Source organism: Petaurus breviceps, unplaced genomic scaffold (genome assembly GCF_028583685.1).
Source record: "Petaurus breviceps papuanus isolate PSGF00001 unplaced genomic scaffold, PetGlider_PUasm1.0 91133, whole genome shotgun sequence".
In the NCBI taxonomy this organism is placed as follows: domain Eukaryota; kingdom Metazoa; phylum Chordata; class Mammalia; order Diprotodontia; family Petauridae; genus Petaurus; species Petaurus breviceps.
This window is the reverse complement of record NW_027187419.1, coordinates 85,779,203-85,800,242: the sequence shown is the minus strand read 5'-3', so window position 1 is coordinate 85,800,242 and position 21,040 is coordinate 85,779,203. Positions and strand designations below refer to the sequence as shown.

The following is a 21,040-nucleotide window of genomic DNA, read 5'->3' as shown; positions in this document are numbered from 1 at the left end:
AATGTAATGTTTAATTCCACTGAGTTCAAGTTAAAAGCCAGCAATGCCAGAGCTGGCTTCTCCTGGGCTCATGCCCCAACCCTTACTCCTTAGGGATATATTGCTAGGGCTGGCGGCAGCACTTGGCCTGGATTCTTAAACTGTTGAATCCCTGTGGCTCAAGGATCTAGGTAAGAGATTCCACTCCTAGAACTCAAAATGAAAAAGAATGAATGAAGGAAAAAGCCAAAGACCCAGACCTGTCTCTCAAGGTTACAAGGGATCTAAGAGGTGGGGGAGGGAGGGAAGGAGGTCCTAGGGCCCTTCTACCTAACAACATGGCATAAAGCTGTGTGAGAAGTAAAGACCCTTACCAATAATTCGTGGAGACTCAGAAAATTGTAGTAAAAGCAGAGGAGTTTTTATTGTGCTTTCTCAAGAAAGGGCACTCCAAGAGCACCTAAAATGGGGTAGACAGAGGAGGGGAAGTTACAAAATTTACAGATTTCTTTTATCATAATCCGAACCCCACCTCCAACCCCTGTCCCACCTTACTATTGGTTGGTAAGGCAAGCTCACAATCTTCTTACTAATGCTAACTAATCAGCACTAAGCAATCTCAATTCATTACCATATAAGGCTCCAATCTTGTTAGATAATATACATAATATATGAGGTTCACTAAGCAAGTGCAGTTTAACAACCCCAGAATACTGAACTTAGTTACAAAGTATAAAGAAGAAATAAGAATCTAACAGGATGTTCAGAAAAGGGAAACTTCACTGCAAGTCATCTGTCAGTCATTTACCCTCAAACAAGAATGCAGCAAAAAAGCTTCAGGGATGCTTAGGTGCCTTAAACTAGTCTCATAGAAGCAGGTCCTCCAGGATCTTCCAAATGGGTGAGCCATCTTAGAAGATCTGGGTACATGTCAAACCCCCATCACCTATGTATGACCCGATTCTGAAACACATACACATACACACACACTTAACCAACTTAACTTAAAAAGGATGGAGGCAGGCCATTGTCTACAACTTTTTCTCCCATTTTCAATCTCTCCCTGGTCTTCCTTACATTATCTCCTCCTACTCTAATATTGGACATTTTGAAACTTTCAATAGCAAATCAAAATTTCAATCAAGAATACTAAAGTTGAAAGAGATCTCTGAGTGAGACCCAAAGAAATGAAATTATTTGTCTAAGCGGGGTTCTTGACCCAAAAATAAGTCCAAGAACTTTTTTCTTTTTGCTTTTTGGAGGGGAGAAGGTAGGGCAATTGGGGTTAAGTGACTTGCCCAAGGTCACATGGCTAGTTTTTATGTTAAATGTCTGAAGCCAGATTTGAACCTGAGGTCTTCCTGACTCCAGGGCCGGTGCTCTATTTACTGCACCACCTAGCCACCCCTACTATTTTTTTTCCAAGACCTATTTTTAAAAAGAATTTTGATAATTGCATTTCAACATAACTAGATTCCTTTGTAATCCTATATATTTTATTTTATGCATTTAAAAACACGATTGTAGGGGCAGTTAGGGTGGCCTAGTGAATAGAGCACCATCGGTCCTGGAGTCAGGAGGACCTGAATTCAAATCTTTCTCAGATACTTAACACTTACTAGCTGTGTGACCTTGGACAAGTCTCAACCCCAGGTGCTCTGCCTTGCCCCCTGACAAAAACAAAAAAAAACATGATTCTAAAGAATGGATCTACAGGCTTTACCAGACTGCTGAAGTAGTCCATGATATAACAAAGGTTAAGAATTTCTGGTTTAAGGTGACATAGCTCATTTGTGGCTGAGTTTAGACTCGAACCCAGGCAGAGATGTGCTTAAAGTAAGCTGGTACAGTTTTACCAATAGTTTCAGAAAGTTGACTGTCAAATTTGTGTGTAAGCATTTACACCTTGGAAATTGGCAAATACTATAAATCAAGGTTTGATTTAGCATTTCATTGGTTGTCTAAACTTCAGAAAGTAAAAGGGAAAATATAAATAATGCAGAATAAACTTTAAAGTGTATTGTCTGTGCATTTTTTTTCCTAGAGAGCCAGTTGTTAAATATTTATTGGCATTCCACTGAACACAGGTTTCCTGACTCCAGTGCCCTTTCAGCTACAGTTAGTTATATGTCTACAATCCAAAGGCATCTAAGATCAGTGTAAGCACCCCTAGCCCACGGGTGGGGATCCTATGACTTCAAGGCCACAAGTGGCCTAGTAGGTCCTCAAGTACAGTCTTTTGACTAAGTCCAAGTTTTACAGAACAAATCATTTTTTTAAGGCCACAGGTTCCCCTCCCCTAGTAGGTGACCTTTAAAGTCCCTTCCAATTCTAAGACTCTAATAACTGCTCTTAAGTTTTATAATTCTGTTTTCAACAACTGGAGAAAAAAGTTGTCAGTCCGGCTTAAGGGAATTCTTGTTACTCTTAAGAACGAAAGCAAGAGTTAAATATTAATTTACAATGCCCTACCCAAAAAGTTAAAAAAAATCTCCCCTCGATCTAAAATATATATTTTTACTCATGGGGCTAGATACTTCTCAAGTCTCTTTTTAAGTTTTGACACTGGGGAAGTTCATTAGATTTTTCAAAGTCATTAAGATATCATTTGGCTATTTCTATTTATACAATATGGCTCCTACTACAATACTTGAAAGCAAACCCCTAGGTCATATTTTATATAGCCGAGGGCCTTTCATAGGCCTCTGCATACAGCAGGGTAATAAATGTTTATTGAACTGCATTTTTATTGCCTTGACCTGACAAAGTTAATGCTCCTTCCTAGACTTCTAACTTACTATCTGGGAGTGGCTTGTCTTTATTTTAAGGTCTAGTGATAACTCACAGATCCTCTCATTAAGGGGCAATTCAACTAGATTCACTTAGAAGCCATAGATTATAAAGTGAACAATGCCAAATTGCCCTGAACTATGTTCCTTCATAGACCAGTTGACACAGAGCTCTCTCTATCCTTCTTGCATGGCATTCAAGTCTGCATCATTCTTAGTCATCTCTGGAAGGACTTGCTTATACATGCCATGCTCCAAGAAGAAGCAGAATTGCTAACAATTTTTATTGGGATCTGCTACTGCAATAGTCATATCATTTAACCCTTCTCCTGTATGGTAATAAAAAATACATAAATTTAATTAAAGGAATTTATTTCTTGCTACCAAAAAAAAAAAAAAACCAACCCAGAGGCAATAAGTAACTGACAATGTAAGGAATTGAGAAAAGGAATTAAAAAGAAGAATAAGGGATAAGCCTCTAGTGGAGCCCAGAAAAGGACCATGACAACAATACAATAACATTCCTACCCTCTTCCTGAAAATTTATGAGATAACTGGTAAAATGGGTAAGTCACAATTGAAGCTAACATCCTGATATAGCCCCTTTATTTTTCACTAATCAAGAACCACAATGATCAGCCATTTGCCAATGGTTTGTCAAAATCTGAATAGGCTAAGCCAGCAGGCACCATCTTCCTGTTACAAGATGGCAAATATTTTCTGGGTTCCCACACCGGCAACACCCCAACACATTTCTATCGTCCCAGAATGGGAAATGGTGCTATAACGCAATCTTCTTTCCCCAGACACAGATTCATTATCTCCCTTCTGTGGTCCAGAATGTGAATCTGATACTACATATGTGACCTGGAATAAGTCATTTTACTTCTCAGAGCCTTATCTTCTCACCTATAAAACAGAAGGGAATTAGGGTAGTAAATCTAATCTCTAAAGTCACTTTCAATAGTAAATTCTATGACTTCCATTATTCTTTTTATACATTTCAGCATTTAGAATAAACTGAGGAAGGAAGGGTGGCATTTACTGAAAGCTTGCTGATTCATATTTAAGAAATACATTTTACCCTATGAATTTTCAGATGTTATTTTGTGCCTTTTTCTTATGTAGCATCTTAGGAGCCTTAAAGTATGATACAAACATGAGACATTAAAAATATTCAGGTTTTTCCATTTGATTAAAAAATACAAATCAATCAGTAAAGTAGATTTGGTTCATGATACAGGCAAGTAAAAGAATGTAGTAACCTAGTCTTTGATAAACTCAAAGACCCCAGTAACTAATGAAAAGACTCATTAAACTAAATGTATGCCCATTAATTGGGAAGGGCTGAACAAATTATGGTATATAAATGTAATGGAATATTATTATCTTATAAGAAATTATGAGAGGAATAGATTCAAAGAAACCTGGAAGAATTGCATAAACTGATGCAGGGTGAAATGAGCAGAACCAGGGGAACAATTTATACAATGACAACTTTGACAACTTTGAAAGACATAAGTACTTTGATCAGTGCAATGACCAAAGTGATTCCATGAACTATGCCACCCACTTTTTTCTTTTTGCTTTTTTGGGGGGGAGGAGGGAAGGCAGGACAATTGGGGTTAAGTGACTTGCCCAAGGTCACACAGCTAATAAGTGTTAAGTGTCTGAGGTGGATTTGAACTCAGGTCCTTCTGACTCCAGGGTTGGTGCTCTGTTCACTGCACCACCTAGCTGCCCCTGTGCTTCCCATTTCTTGACAGAGAGGTGATTGAAGTCAGGATGCAGAATGACACATACATTTTTAGACTTTTTTCTTGATTACTCATTCTTGTTGCATAGGTTTTGTTTTTCTTTTTCTTTTTTCCTTTTCATTTGAGTAGATGGGAGACCAAATAAATGCTTGTTTAAAAAAAAAAAAGGAAAAAAGAAAAATCCTCAGAGTTTTGTTGTTGTTTTTTTTTAGAAGGAAAATAGACTTATCAAGTGATACTCTGTATTAAGCATGTTTCTTTTAACTTTTATTGAATTTTTTTTCAATTAAAAAGTATTTATTTTCTCTTCTTTACACACATATACCTCCTTTCCGAGAGAGAGAGAGAGAGAGAGAGAGAGAGAGAGAGAGAGAGAGAGAGAAACAGAGAACAAAATTTTCTAACAAATATGCATAGCCAAGCAAAACAAATTCCCATATTGGCCATGTCCAAATGTGTATTTTGAATATATTACTTCCTCAGGAGGTAGGTAGCATACTGTATCATCATCCCTTCAGAGACTGAATTGATCAGATTTCTTATGTTTTTCAAGGTTGTTTCTTTTGAATATTGTTCACATTATTCTTAAAAATAGGTAGGTAGGTAGGTTGGTAGGTAGGTAGGTAGGTAGGTGGGTAGTTAGATAGATAGATGATAGCTAGATGGATGGTTCTCTTGGTTCTGCTCACTTCACTTTGCATCAGATCATATAAATCTTCCCAGGTTTCACTGAGTTTATCCTTTTCATCATTTCTTATAGGGCAGTAATATTCCATTATATTCATTTGCCATAATTTCCAGCCATTTGCCAATTGATTTAGTATCCCCTTTGTTTCCAGTTCTTTGCCACTACAAAAAGAACTGATATAATATTTCTGTGCATAAGAGTTTAAGCATAGGGGCGGCTAGGTGGCACAGTGAGTAGAACACCAGCCCTGGAGTCAGGAGGACCTGGGTTCGGATCAGGCCTCAGATACTTGACATACATACACAAAAACTAGCCATGTGACCTTGGGCAAGTCACTTAGCCCCAATTGCCCTACCCTCCCCCCTCCAAAAAAAAAAAGAGTTTAAGCATGTTTCTCCCAGCAATAAGAAATTAAGAAACAAAAAAAAAGAAATTAGGAAATAAATATTATACCAATAATAGCTTGCATTTATATAGTGCTTAATTAAATTTAATTCAGGAAACATCTATTAAATATTCATTGGGTATTAGGTGATATGGGAGATAAAAAATTTTTATAAAACATGATCACCAAATTGAGTTTCCTTGAGCAAGTCTAGTGTAAGGAATGGATGTATTACACAGGTAGAGATTACTAGAATAAAAAATAGAGGCAGCCTGGTGTACTAGGCAGAGAGCTGGTCTTGGAGCCAGAAGACTTGGGTTCTAGTCCTATCTTTGCATATGCTGACTTGGTGACCCTTGGCAGTTCATTCAACCTATTAGTGCTCTAAGGAGCTCTCTACAACCATAGTTACAAAGCCAGTGCCAACTGGTCCTAGTACAGAATGTTTCTCCATGTGAGAGGTTCCTTATACCAATGAAATCACAGGCCCAGTTACATCCCTAAAAATAATGTGTGATGAGTTTATTGGATACGTTCAAAGTGCTCTGTGAGTCCTGGTAGAGGAAATCTCAGCATGGTATCATGGAAAGGGCAATGGATTTGAGTACAAAAGACCTAGGGTCTAATATCAGCCACTTACTACCTATGTGACCTTGGTCAAATTGCTTCCCTTCCCTAGATCTGTTTCCTCTTGTATAAAATGATTGGGTGGGAGGGTAGGAGGGAAGGGGGAGAAGATGATCTCTTGGGTTCCTTCCAGCTCTAAATCTATGGTCCTAATAGTTAGGGGTCAGAAGGGGGGAGTAGGAACAGTTTAGGGATTAGTGATCAGATTATAGGGAATTAGTGATCCCGTGTATAGGGAATGCCATGAATAAAATCATGGAATCGAGAAAGCAGGGCACATATATGGAAAACAATTTGTAGCACTGTTTGGCTGGAATATAGATCATGTGGGAAGGCAGTTTACAGTCAGGTATTTGGAAGACCAGCAAAACTTTTCTCTATAGGCAAGAGTGAACCATCGAAATGCTTTGAAAAGGGGCATGAGGTTGCCAGACAGTGGTAAGGAGGAGTCTTAGAGGAACCAGAGAGTAGAGGCAGAATAACCTAGTAGGTTGCTATTGTAATGATCAGGATGAATGGTAATAAGAATCTGTACTAGGATGGTAATAGCAAGAATAGAGAGAAAGAAACAAATGGGAGGGACTTTATAGAATTAGAATTAAAAGTACTAGGTAATTAATTAGATATAAGAAGTGAGGGGAGTTGGAAGGGACCTTAGAAATCATCTGTTCAATCCTCTCATTTTAAAAATGAGGAAACTGAGGCCCAGCACCATTAAATGACTTGGTCAAGGTCCACTAGGTAGTAAGTGGCAAAGCTGGGATTTGAAGGAAGAATCAAAGATAATAAAATTACACATTTATGTTACTCTGTAAGGTTTTCAAAGCAATTGATATACATTATCTCCTTTGATCTTGACCAGTAGATTGTAAGCTCTTTGAGGGCAAGAAGAGACTTGCTAGGACAGCTAGGTGGTACAGTGAATAGAGCACCGACCCTGGAGTCAGGAGGACCTGAATTAAATATGACCTCAGACATTTAACACTTATTAGCCATGTGACCTTGGGCAAGTCAGTTAACCCCAATTGCCCTGCCTTCCCCCCTCTAAAAAAAAGGGGAAAAAAAGACACTCTTTTTGTGTTCCCTAAGTGCTTAGCACAGTGCCTAGCACTTACTAGGTCTGTTGATTAGCTGATGATTTATCTTTGAGGTATATGCTACTATCACCATTTTACCGAGGAAGAAAATGAGGGTCCAGAAGATGAACTGACTTGCCTAGGGTCACACAGTTGGTAACTGCAGGATTGGATTTGAACCCAAATCTTCCCAATTCCAAGTCCAGTAATCTATATGCTACATAAGACTGCTTCTATATTGTTTTTTTTTTATCCTTTTTTGAAGGGGACCAATAACATGATGTCTTAACTTGCCCATGAATTGGACTGAAGTGAAGCAGAGTTGCACAAAGTCTTCAGCCTCGCTCTCTTTTCCAGAGTCATTGAAGTCCAGTGGCAAGACAAAAGTCAAGATGAACAGTGATGGCCCGAGATGCAGTGGATGACCCTGGTGCCTTTGATGTCTGACCAAGCTCTCAGCACTCCACAGCTACTGCTTCAGTCATCTTCATTATCCTTGGAACAAATTGTTCTCATCTGCCCATTACACCAGAAGTCTTCATATGCTTGGAGTAAACATCCCCCTAATTTGCTGACCCCGGGTGAGTTACAGATTACCCTCAATGTGGTTTAACCTGTCAGAGGAGATGGTTTTACCGGGGTGTGGCAGCTGCACAGTTACAGCTTCTTGGAGCCACAGGTGACAGTTGGGTGAATCAGATAGACACCAAAGGTGGATGAGTAGCCCTGAAAAGAGCTTGGCAGGCCCTTGCACCACAGCTGCTGGTCCTCCCTTAATACCCCATATACCCCACATCTATATTAACATAGTTTCAAACATAGGAGTCTGATTGAATTATAATGCATTTAATAAAAGTTTTGAAGTCACAGGAAGAAGCATATTTTGACAAAATATAAAGTGGCTTCCAGGTAGATGTGGGTTTGGAATTAAGAAGAGAGGTCAGTGTATGAGACTGCCAAGAAAAAGGATGTAAGAAAAGATGAACCAGCCTTCAAGTATAGGTATTGTAAGGTGATGAGAAGCCAGCAAATAACACTCAAAAAGAGTAGTTAATAAAATAATAGCTAGCATTTATTATGTTCCAGGCACTGTGTCAATTAAGTGCTTTACAAATTTTATCTTATTCAGTCCTCACAAAGAACCCCAAGAGCTAGATGTTATTATTATCTCTGGTTTACAGTTAAGGAAACAGAGATAGATAAAGCTGAAGTGACTTGCCCAGGGTCACACAGCTAGTAAGTGTCTGAGGCTGGATTTGAACTCAGATCTTCCTGACTCCAGATTCAATGGCACTGCAGCTACCAAGTGCCAAGGTAGGAGGTCATGCACAACAAGGGTACAATTTCAGGAAGCCAAAGAAGAGGGTATCAAGGAGGGGATTAGTACATATGATCATATGCAAATATGTGCTCAATAAACACTTCCATTCATTCATTCAGTCTAATCTAGCCTTCAGTTTTCCGGAAGGGATACAATTAAGAAATACACCAAAAAGGGGGAATGATTTCAGGACAATGGATTATAGCTTCTTCACATGTCTCTCTTTAGCACACATGAAGAAGTTACAAACCGAGTACTTACTCAATAAATATTGGATATCTAGTTGTAAAACCTTATTCTCAAAGTGTGTGTTTGTATATGTATGTTTCCCTTTTAAAGAAATACAAGGAGACCACATTCCAAAGTAGTACCCCAAAAGTCTCGATCAGGAGACATTCTCCTGTCCCAGGAGCCGGGGAGGAGGGGCTTTGAGTGGACTTGGGTTCAGAATGGAGCTCAGTTTACCCTACTCACCTCTAGGAAGGAAAGCTTGGAACTGAGGTAGGTGGCTGGGGAGGTAGGACTTGGGGAGGAGAGAGCACAGTGCCGTTCCTGTCTGTACCTCTACTCTCTTCTCCACCCCAAAAACCAAGAATTTCTGGGACGGGATAGGCAGCTGACCCACCTCCTCTTACTCCTCCCTTTCCAAGCTGAAGAGGGTAGGGCGGGGAAAAAAGTTTATGACCTTCTAGTACCCTAGTATGGAGCTGATGGGGGCGGGGAGAGAGGCGTGGATCTCCTCCTCCATCAATTTGCCCAAGGGTGTGAGTAAGGGGGGTTTCTGGATTAAAGTTTAGGGAAGCGAAGACGAGGAGTGGGAGTGGGGGGGGGAGGGGGCGAAGAGGGAGGAGAAAAAGCATAAGGGAGTTGTCTGCCCTTCTCCCACTGTTCCGTGCTGGGCTTGCCTCCCTGCTCTTCTGAAAGTGTTTTCCATTTGTGGCTCAGCTAGTGTATAGCAAGGGGAGGGAAGAGGCGGTACGATGCGGGGGGAGCGGAGTCACCAGTGGTTAGCGTTGCCACCGCTGCTGCCCCTGCTGCTGCTGTTGCAGGGGCAAGGTTATAGCTGCCTCGACGACCCCTTATTAACGCTGACTGAGGAGCGGGTCAGCCAGTTGCTGGGTAAGTGCAGCCAAGTAGCCCAGGATGGTAATCGGACACCTCGCTGTGTCGCGGTGGGGGGTGGGAGGGGAGCGGAGAGGGGAGAAGGAGTGTGGTAAGGAAGTTTAGGAAGGGCCTTGACCACCTTGTTTTGGGAGAAAGGGGAGGAAAAAACTTTTCCTTCTTTCTCCAGGGTCTCAGATTGGGTGGAAAGATTGGGTAGATGTGCGCACTGAGGCGCCCTCATCCAACTCCGCCCCGCCCCTTTTCCCCAAGCCTCAGAGGGGACCCTTGGCTTTTTAAGGGAAACTTCTGCTTGGCAGTTTCTAAGGACTGGGTTGATGTAATCATTCCTAGATGAAATCTGAGCTTCACTTTTGAATGTGAGTTTTGGGCGAAGCAATTGGGGAACAAACTGAGTTTGGGTTTGGAAAAAAAGGAACATATATCCTGTTTTGGGAAAAAGAAAAAAAAATGAAGTCGTGACTGTAATTTTATAGTGGAATCTTATCACTGACTCATGTATGCCACCAACTCGATGAGTGAGTTTAGGCAAGTCACGTGTCTTGCCTCTACTCTTTTGTCATCTGTAAAATGAGGAGCCTAGATCACATTATCTCTAAAGTTCCTTTACTGCTTTACAATCTGAAACCTATGGAATCTAAGTGACTTCCAAGATATGACAGTTCATGACCGCCGGCATGTAGATATCAAGTAAGGCAATCTTGCATTGATCTTTCTTGGGAATCAAACTTTCACTTCATCTCTTTTGCTTCTCCCACTGCAAGAACTAGGCTTCGAGCAAAATACCTTGGGTAGGGTAACTGTTTCAGATGCTTGATCTCTTCCTAGATTAACTCTGCCCTCTCCCCTCTCCTGCACCTAATCTATTCCTCTCACTGATCTTATTCAAAAATCCTGGCCATTCTTACTAAGTGTAGCCATCCGAGTATATTCTCATATGTTTCTTGTCCTGGGTTTAGGTTAATGAGAGGAGTCCCACAATTGCCTAAATCCCACAATTGCCCAAAAAGGCACCTTTTAGGTGCCTTTGGTGAGATAGGGTTGGAATGTGGTGCATTGCCTCTGAAGTCAGGGGACTCCAAAAATTGTGTCTTTGCCTCTTGCTAATTATATAACTGGGCAAATGAATTCAAAATCTACAAGCATTTTCTAAGTGCTTAGTAAGAACCAAGCACAGTGCTAAACTCTGGAGATACAATAAAATAGCAAAAACATTTTCTGCCCTCAAGGAGCATACATTTTTATAATAATATCTAGCATTTATATAAATATAAAACATGTATTTATATGTTTTAAGGTTTGCAAAGTACATTACAAATCATCTCATTTGAGTCTCTTAAGAACCTGTGAGGTAAGTGTTATTGTTATACTACTTCTACCCCTGAGGCAAACCAGGCTGAAAAAAATCAAGTGATTTGCCCTAGATTTTACTTCTGAGGTGGGATTAGAAATCAGCTCTTCCTGACTACAACTCTGCTCTTCTATGCACTGCACCACCTAATAGGAGATATGTACATAGACAGTCACATATAAATTACATACAGAGTATGTAGAAATAACCCTAAAAGGTTTGTCCAGCCACATTACCTGTCCTAGACTTAAGTGCCATAATTTGTAAAATTGAAGGTTCCTTCCAGCTCTAAATCTATGGTCCTTTGAATAAGCATAACCTGCCTAAATTCCTTAATGAGGTCCTGAAAACTGGATGCTAAGCAAAATGTTGTTTGGGGAGGAAGGGAATTCCTTAGGAGCAATGTTATAGAGATCAGCAAAACCATTTTTTTCTAAACCAAACTTAAGACTACATCAGTTTATGTCAACTCCCGGTAAAGAGGTAAGGCACCTCTTCTACTAATGTACTTGGCATCTCCCCTGCAATTTATGCCATCCAAGTGTTGATGGGGACACTGATAGGTTAAGTGACTTGCTTAAGGTGTGTGTTTGTGTGTGTGTGTGTGTGTGTGTGAAGAGGGACTTGTAACCAGGTCTTTCTGACTCTGTCAGCCCTCCATTCATTATGTCATGATGAACCAAAGACAAAAAGGAAGGAAGAAAGAGAGAAAGAAAGGAAGGAAGGAAGGAAGGAAGGAAGGAAGGAAGGAAGGAGGAAGGAAGGAAAAGAAAGAAAGAAAGAAAGAAAGAAAGAAAGAAAGAAAGAAAGAAAGAAAGAAAGAAAGAATGAAAAAGAATTTAGTGATTACTATGTGCACCAACAGACAAAGTGAGATGGCCCCAGTACCCAGGAAGCTCACACTCTAATTGAGGGAGATTACACATAAATGAAAGTTGATCTTGGGGAGGATAGAAAGCCCTGCAAGCCCTAAGGGTTCAGCTGTTGAATGGATGGCAAAACCCATGGTTCTTTTCCTTAGGTTACAATGAGTAAGGGTGATGATAGTGCTAAGGGACTGCAGGATATAGAAATAAGGCAGATAATATGGCCTGGAGAGGAGTTTAGAAGAAATAGGGTAGATGGGAAGCCTAATGGTAAAAGATGGGCCCTGGAAGGTGGATAAAAGGTGACAGCAATGGAATAGGCCTATTCAGAGACCTTCTTACCCTGAATATTTGTCATACATAGGGAATCCCAAACCTCTTGGTAAAGTCTCTCTTTGGCATTCTAGGAAGTCTTCATTAATGCTTCCAAGGTCAGAGCAGCCATGTAAGTAGTGTTATATAATGTGTAATATACTGTCCTATATCAAATTGGTCAATCCCATAAAGTTAAATGACTTTAAATCCATGATACTATGTCAAAGTTAACCCAAAATAGATGGCATAGTCTTTTCTCACTAGGAGTTTAAAATGTGATACTCATTCCTTCTTTAGTCATTTTTTTAAAAATGTGATATTTGTTCAAAGTTTTCAGTAGCATAAACAGGATACACACAGAGCCAGCAGGATATGGGGTGAAAGGTTGGCAGTCAGGGTTACACAAAGAACTGAAAATCTGCGGTTCTGACACTTTAAACCTTTATTATTATCAACTAATTAATATCCCCTCCTTTTTTATTTCTGACTGAACCATCTGCTTTCAGTGGGAAAACTCTGCCAATACAAATATGCAACTACTTGACCACTTGTAGTCTTAACTTTCCTGAGAGGTTAAGTGATTTATTCATGTAGGGTCATATAGGCAGTATTCGTCAGAGGTAAAAATCCCAGTCTTGCTGACTCTTAGGCCTGTTCTCTATCCACCACCATAGAATCACAAAATTTGAGAGCTGATAAAGGCCTCAAAGGCCAATGGGCTCATAATCAAAAGGAATGCTCTCTATAACATATCCTGTAAGCGCTCGTCCACCAGAAGCTAGAAGGCCTCCCAGGAGTGGATACTCACACTTTGGGAGAAAGTTCAGTCTACTCTAGGACAACTCTAATTTCAAAATGTTTTTTCCTCACATCAAGCCTAAATTTGCCCCTTTGCAACTTCTACTTATTTCTTTTCCCCTCTGGGGCCAAATAAAATGAGTCTAATTATTACTACACAGGACAGCCCTCAGATATTTGAATATGTCTATCTCATTTCCCCCCTAAGTCTGATCTTCTCCAAGGTAAAATATCTTCAGTTCCTTTAATTGAATTTCATATGACTTGGACTCAAGGTCAGTTGCCATTCTCTGGGTACTCCCTAGTATATCAATTCCTTCTTAAACTGATGTCCAAAACTGAATACAGTACTTCAGATAAGGTCTGATGAGGGCAGAGTAGAGAAGGAGAATCACCTCCTTGTTCCTGGATGTGCCCTGTTTCTCCAAATGTGGCCCAAGATTGCATTGGTTCTTTTTGGGGGCCACATCACATTGCTGACTCATCTTAAACCTGTAGTCCGCTAAAACCCATCTTTTTTTAGACAAACTGCTAATTAATCATGCCTACCCCATCTTGTAATATTTTTATCCAATTTATTGGATATTCCAATATGTTATTGGATATTTTATCCAATTTATTATTCAACATTCTATTATTTTCATTACTATTGAATTTTATTTTATTGGAGTTAGCCTATTACTCAAGCCTATTCATATCTTTTTACATCCTGGTTGTCATTCACTGGATTAGCTACTACTTCTGGTTTTGTATCATCTGCAAATTCATTGAGCATGCCATCTCTTCCCTTACCCATAACATTGTTAACAATGCAAAACAACTCGAGGCCAAACATAGACTCTTAGTATATTCCACTGGAGATCTCCTACCATGTTGAGATTAAATTATTAACAATTTTGTTTGAGTCACCCAAGGCTGTATTAGAACTAACCGTAAGGGAGTAAATTGGGGCCATGGGGTAGGGGAAAAGGGCAGGATAGAGCCTTGTTAAATTGTGAGTATTTACACCTTGGAAATCGGCAATCCCCACAAATCAGGGCTTGATTTATTGTTTTGTTGATTCTCTAGACTTAAGAAAATATTGATAATGTAAGTTTAACTTAAAAGTGTGTCATGTCTATATTTTTTTGTAGAAGAGATGATTATTAAATATTTACCAACACACCCCTGAATTATCCAACCAGCTCAATTATATTATATTATCACCTGGTGTACTTCCCTCTATCTTCTCTACAAGAAGAATATGATATTTTTTTATCAGAAACTTTGCTAAAATCTAGGTAAACTATATCTTTATCTTTCCCCTAGTTAGCAACCCTGTCTAAAACAGAAATAAAGTTATTCAAGCACACTATGTTCCAGATGGAGTTATGCTGACTTTTTGTAATCAGTACTTCATTTTGTAGATGTTCACTAGACATCTCTTTAATGATATGTTCTACAATGTTCTGAGCAATCAGAGTCGAGATTGCTGGCCTATAGTTTGCAGAGTCTATTTACTTTTTTAAAAAATCAAGACAGCATTTGACCTTCAAGATTGGCAAGGATTGGCAAACTATGGCCAAAGATAACATAACAATTGATTTCATCATCAAAACATGCTTTCTCTGTAATACAAGGGACAGCTTGAACCCTACTTCCACCTACACACACACACACACACACAATTTATTATAATTTATTCCTATGGGCATCTTCATCCTATATTTATAGTCTCTTGTTTCAAAAAACTTCTACAGTGAACCGTAGTCTTGCAGTGTCAAGTATACTACAACACAACATGGTTTCCTTTGGTCCAGGGAGTTTAAAGTTTCAAAACATTGAATGTCCATTGGTGGTCAATCCCTGGAATACTGATCCACTTTACACAAGCTTGCAAAATCCTATTTGTAAACCAGAATTTCAGTTTGTTAATTTAAAATTCTACAGCTACCTGTTTGACATTGGGCATCTTATTTAATCCCTGCTGACACCTCTATCACTACATATAAAATGAGAGGGTAGAACTAGATAATCTCTAAAGTAGCTTCCAGATCATAATCTATGATGCTATGATCCAAAGGGTGCAATAGTATGCTACATGGTGGGGAAAGGAAGAAAATATAAGATATGACTGATTCTTGGCCTACCGCAGCTAGATGAGTGTGATAGTAATGGCAATTAAAGATTCCCCTGTATTGGCTTGGTTTTCAAATTGATTGTGTTAAAACCCAGAGTTTGTTAATCCCACCTGTGGGATGGGCTTGTTGATGTGAAAAGAAAGTCCTGAACTGGGAGGAGCTGGTGACGTAGATTTGGAGACACAAGAGAGAGGCGGAAGATCTTTTTTGGAAGCAGCACCTCGTGGAGGGAGAGAGAGGCTAAGAGAATTGCTGGTGGCCGCTTTGAATTGCCCTGGACTTTTGAGACCTGCCCCCTGAGCTGCCAAGGACTGAGGAGACATGGCTGTTTTGCTGGTACTTTGTCTGTCTGTTTTGATGTTATTTTGCCAGATTTGTCCACTGGTGAAAGACAGTCATTTTGTTGAAGAAGTCCTGGAACCTGGCTGTTCGCTAAGAAGGCCTGCGACTGTCCTGCAGACAGAGAGTGAATACTGTCCACTGGTGAGGGACAGTACTGTTGTTGCAGGGGTCTGGAGACTGTCCTGCAGACAGAGTGAATACTGTCCACTGGTGAGGGACAGTGCTGTTGTTGCAGGGGTCTGGGAGCCTTTCTGTTGGTTCAGAAGCCCTGAAGAAGGATTTTCTTGTTGTATGTTTACAGAAATCCTGGGAGAGGGCTTTGCTAATGTGTTCAGGGGTTCTAGGACTGTTCTACAGACAGAGGATAAATTCATGAAGGGACTGGCAATGTATCTTGTGGCTTTGCTAAGCCTTGTCTCCCCAGGAACTAAGATTGCTGAGAACTTGCCTCCTGTCAAGATGAAGAAAAGACCTCCATTTGGGTATTAAGTGCTGTGTTTAAACTTGATGTAACTCTAGGGTAGATTCAATTGTGATCCAGGGGTGGGGAACTTTTGACCTTATGTTTGGAAACTAATCTCCATTTGAGAAGAGGGGCTTTGTGGTGGACTTAATTAAAGTATAGCCTAGGGGTGGAGAAGTATTTAGAACAGAGACTTTGTAATTGATTGAATGATTGGAAGGTCCTGGGGTGGGGTAGTACTTGGAGATTATTTAATCACACTTAGTAAATGCTGTATTTTGAATGATGTCATGTTTTGATCTTCTCTGTTCTGGGTTTGTTACTGAATAAAATAGAGAGCACCTATGCTGGTATTTTGAACCTGGGAAGTTGCCTTTGCTTGGTATTACATTACAATGAGATACAACCACAAATAACTGTAGTAGGTGGGATAATACATTGAATACATTAGTACCCTGTGTGGGGAGTCTGAAAAGAAAGATTATCAACAGTGAATCAGTGAGGACTCCATGGAAAAGAGCTTTTGAGTTGAACTTTGGAGTTTGGTAGGAATTTAACCGAAGAAAGCCAGAAGTTTCAGTATAAGAAAAGTTATGGAGGCTAGAAAGAACAATGTCCTTTGGAGGAACAAGGAGTAGTTCACTTTGGCAGGAGAGTATTGCTTATTAAGGAGAGCAATGAGTGATACAACTGGTAAGATGCCAGATTGTGACTGACCTTGAATGGCCAACAAAGGAGTTTGAAGTTTACTTGTTGGGCAATAGGGCCATACTGAAAAAGATTTTTGAGCATGAGGGTGGCATGATTAGATCTCTGTGTGAGAAAGTTTATTTTGAAACTGCATGTTTTTATCATGGGAAGTTTTCTTTAAATTCAACATGTAACTTTCAAAGCTATCTTCTGCTTTATCTTCTTCAATCAGAGAATCTACTTCCTTTTCTCTTAAGTCTTCTTAATCTATCTTCTGACCTCATCATTCAACTGGAACTGTCTTTCTTCAAAGTTACTAATGATGTCTTCATTGCCAAATCTGATTACCTTCTCCCAGTCCTCATCCTTCTTGACCTTCCTGCAGCCTTTGACACTACTGGTCACCCCTTTCTCCTTGATACTCTTTTCCCTGTAGTTTTGCAGGACATTACTCTCTCCAGGTTCTCCTGATTACTCCTTCTCAGACTTTTACTGGCTCTTTATGCAGATCTTGTCCACTACTTGTAGACATTCTCCAGTGATCTGTCCTGGGCTTTCTTTCTCTTCTCTCTCTATACTGTTTCACTAGGTAATCTCATCATTTCTTGTAGCTTTAATTATCTTCCATAGAGATGATTTTCAGCTTTACTCATCCGTCTAACCTTCTCCTCCCTCATAATCTCCATTCTCATGTCTCCCATTACCTTTTATTCTTCCCAAAATATATGACCCACGGACATTTCATATTCAACATGTCTAAAACTTAACTTTCCTCCCAACTCAATCCTTCCTCCCAATTCTGCTTTCTCCCCTACCATCTTTCCCATGTTCATCCTATATTTATAGATAGTCTCTTGCTGGCCCTAGTATAGAGTGAAAAAACTCTGGAAACAAGGTTTGAATCTCAGCTTTGCTCCTTAATACTGGTATGACATTGGGCAAGTCATTTGATTTTCCTGTGACTTGGATTATTTCTGATCTCCTTTCTAACTATAAATACTGTGGTCCAATAATTTTGGGAATTTGGAGACTGTTAATAACTATTGAGAGAGCAATTTTACTTGAGAAATAATAATACTAATAATATTTAGTACCTATGGTGCATTAGACACTGTTAAAACACTTTCTAAATATCTCATTTGAGCCTCACAACAACACTGGGTGATAGGTGCTATTATTATCTTCATTTTATAGTTAAAGAAACTGAGGCAAACAGAGGTTAAGTGACTTGCCCAAGGACACACAGCTGGTAAGGATCAGAGGCTGATTTGAAATCAGGTATCCCTGACTTTAAGCCCAGCATTCTATCCTCTGTACCACCTAGCTATCTCAATCAAGAAGCAAGTTCTTTTTTAAATTTTTTTTTAATTTATGGAATAAAATAAGAATTTCCATAGCATAGTACAATAAAAAGATGATTGCACATTAAACTGCAAATATACTATATACAGTTTGCTATTCCTTTCAAATATACAACAAAATTATTGTGTAAATTTCTTTTTCTTAAGCACCATGCTAAGCTCTGGGAACTCAAAGATACTCTGGGAAAAACAGTAGCTCCTTTTGTTCCCTCTACCACCCTCTGTCCCTACTGCCTCTTAAACCAGTAGAATATGTTGATATGAATATGTTGGTAATTCAGAAGGAAGTCACGGTAATAATTATTGATAAACTATTTTTATCTTCTTGAACACTACATATGCTACTGTGTTGCTGTCATTCTTTATTGTTCAGTCATCTCCAACTTTACATGACCTCATTTTGGGGTTTTCTTGGCAAAGATACTGGAGTGGTTTGCCATTTCCTTCTCCAGCTTATTTTACAGATGAGGAAACTGAGGCAAACAGGGTTAAGTGACTTGCCCAGGGCCACAAAGCTAGTAAGCGTCTGAGGCTAGATTTGAATTCAGGAAGATAAGTCTAATTCCAAGCCCAGTGATCTATCCACTGTGCAACGTAGCTGCTATACTTCTGTGTTACTTAGTCCTAATTAGTATGAATAATGAATCCCATTAAGTGGTTGTATTATTTGAAGTTATGATTATATGTAATTATATATAAATTATGATAACTGGTTCTAGCCCAGTGGAAATATGCAATGAAAATTTGGAATAATATTATCACTTCACGAGATTTATTTGCATTAATTGGGACCTAGCTGAGATTTGGAACTTAAGTAAAAGTTGTGAACAGTCATATGCTATTGAATGACCTCCTTTTTGTTGTGACCCAAGAATCCATTTGGACATGCCTTCAAATTCTCTCTTCTTAAGAACCTCCCAACTTGTCTTCTACTTCCTACTTCCCTTACCCTAGTTCTCATAGTTGGTGCTTTGCCTCTCTGTTCCATGTGTTTCAACAGCTTTTCTATTGCTCTTCTCCTGTAAACTTTATCTCTTTCTTTATCTTTGTTTGGTTTAGTAACTGTTGCTTGAATAATGGAAGCACCAACCTAATGACTTGGAACACTAAAACTGGAGTGTTTGCTCTGGACTTTAGCATCTTGACTAATACCAGATTTTCTAAGAAGTTTCTTTTTGTTTGCATGTCGATATTGGGTCCATCTTCCTGTAAATATGCAGAAATAAAATAGTTGATAAGATGTATAAAGACTTTAAATTGTTTTTTAAATCAATGTCTTTTGTTTTATATCAATAATTCCTGGATCTAGGCCTCCCACTACCAGAAATAAACTCTTATCTTGCAACAAATACAACTTGTTGAGCAAAAACCACCTTACAATGATCACATTTCACAGTATAGGCAACATCATATCCCTGAAATCTGCCATTTCTCTGTTCAGAATAAGGTGGCTAAGTGGCGAAGTGAATAGAGCACTGGCCCTGGAGTCAGGAGAACCTGAGTTCAAATCCCCACTCAGACACTTAACACAAAAACTAGTCGTATGACCATGACCTTGGGCAAGTTGTTTAACCCCAACTGCCCTCCAAAAAGAAAAAAAATAGGGAAATAGGTTTCATTATCAATTCTCTAAAACCAAGATTGTTTATCATTGTTTTTCAAATTTGAACTTCTTTTAGGTGGTTTTTTTTTCACTTACATAATTGTAGGTATTTTATATATTCTGCTTATTTTATTCTGCATCAGTTCTTCCATATCTTCCCATGTTTCCCTGAATGCCTCATATTGATAATTGCTGAAATCATGATGACATCTCATTATATTTATGTGCCACAGTTTGTTCAGCCATTAAGGTTAGGGTTAGTTACAGTGAATAGTACTTCATGCCAAGTTCTTTTTTTTTTTAATTTAATATTTTATTTTTCCCCAATTACATGTAAAAACAATTTTTTACATTCATTTAAAAATATTTTTGAATTCCAAACTCTCCCTCTGTTCCTCCCCTCCCCTTCCCCTTATTGAGAAGGCAAGAAATTTGATATAGGTTTTAGATACATAGTCATCCCAAACACATTTCCATGTTAGTCATGTTGTAAAAGAAAACACAGATTGAAAAAAAAACAGAAGAAAAATAAAGTAAAGAAAATATATGCTTCAATCTGCATTCAGACTCTATAAGTCCTTCACAATTGTCTTGGATCATTGTGTTGCTAACAATAGCTAAGTCATTCACAGTTGATCATCATACAATATTGCTGTTACTTTATACAATGTTCTGATTCTGCTCATTTCACTTTGCATCCATTCATATGTCTTTCTAGTTTTTTCTGAGAACATCCTGTGCATCATTTCGTATAGGATAGTAGTATTCCATCACAATCAATACAAAAACTTGTTCAGCTATTCCCCAATTGATAGCTATCCCCTCAATTTCCAATTCTTTGCCACCACATAAAGAGATGTTATAAATATTTCTGTACAATATAGGTCCTTTTACTTTTTGTTTTTTATTTCTTTAGGATGTGGACCTAGTAGTGGTATTGCTTGGTCAAATGGCACACATGTTTTATAGTCCTTGGGGCATAGTTCCAAATTTCTCTAAATACGGTTGAATCAGTATATAATTTTGCCAACAGTGCATTAGTGTCTCAATTTTCCCACATCCCCTCCAATATTTGTCATTTTCCTTTTTTGTCATATTAGCCAATCTTTTAGTTGTGGTGTGGTAGCTCAGGGTTGTTTTAATTAGTATTTCTCTAATCAATAGTGATTTAGACAATTTTTTTATGTGACTATAGATAGCTTTGATGACTTCATCTGAAAAATGCCTGTTCATATCTTTTAACAACTTATCAACTGAAGAATGAGTTGCATTTCTTTACTTTTGACTTAGTTCTCTATATATTTGAGAAATTAAATTTTTAACAGAGAAGCTTGCTGTAAATTTTCTCCCATAATTATCATTACTATGTATTTCCCTCCATCCTATT

General features: G+C 38.8%; 1 protein-coding gene across 1 annotated transcript in view; it reads left to right on the top strand.

Moving 5' to 3' along the window:
* The first annotated feature begins 9,310 nt into the window (after positions 1 to 9,310).
* Positions 9,311 to 21,040, top strand: part of PLA2R1 (phospholipase A2 receptor 1) — a 163,705-nt gene continuing 151,975 nt past the window's right edge. Inside the window, exon 1 of the mRNA XM_069080124.1 lies at positions 9,311 to 9,741. Within this exon, the coding sequence (XP_068936225.1) occupies positions 9,603 to 9,741 (139 nt within the window). The 5' untranslated portion in view covers positions 9,311 to 9,602. The remainder of the gene's footprint in view (positions 9,742 to 21,040) is intronic.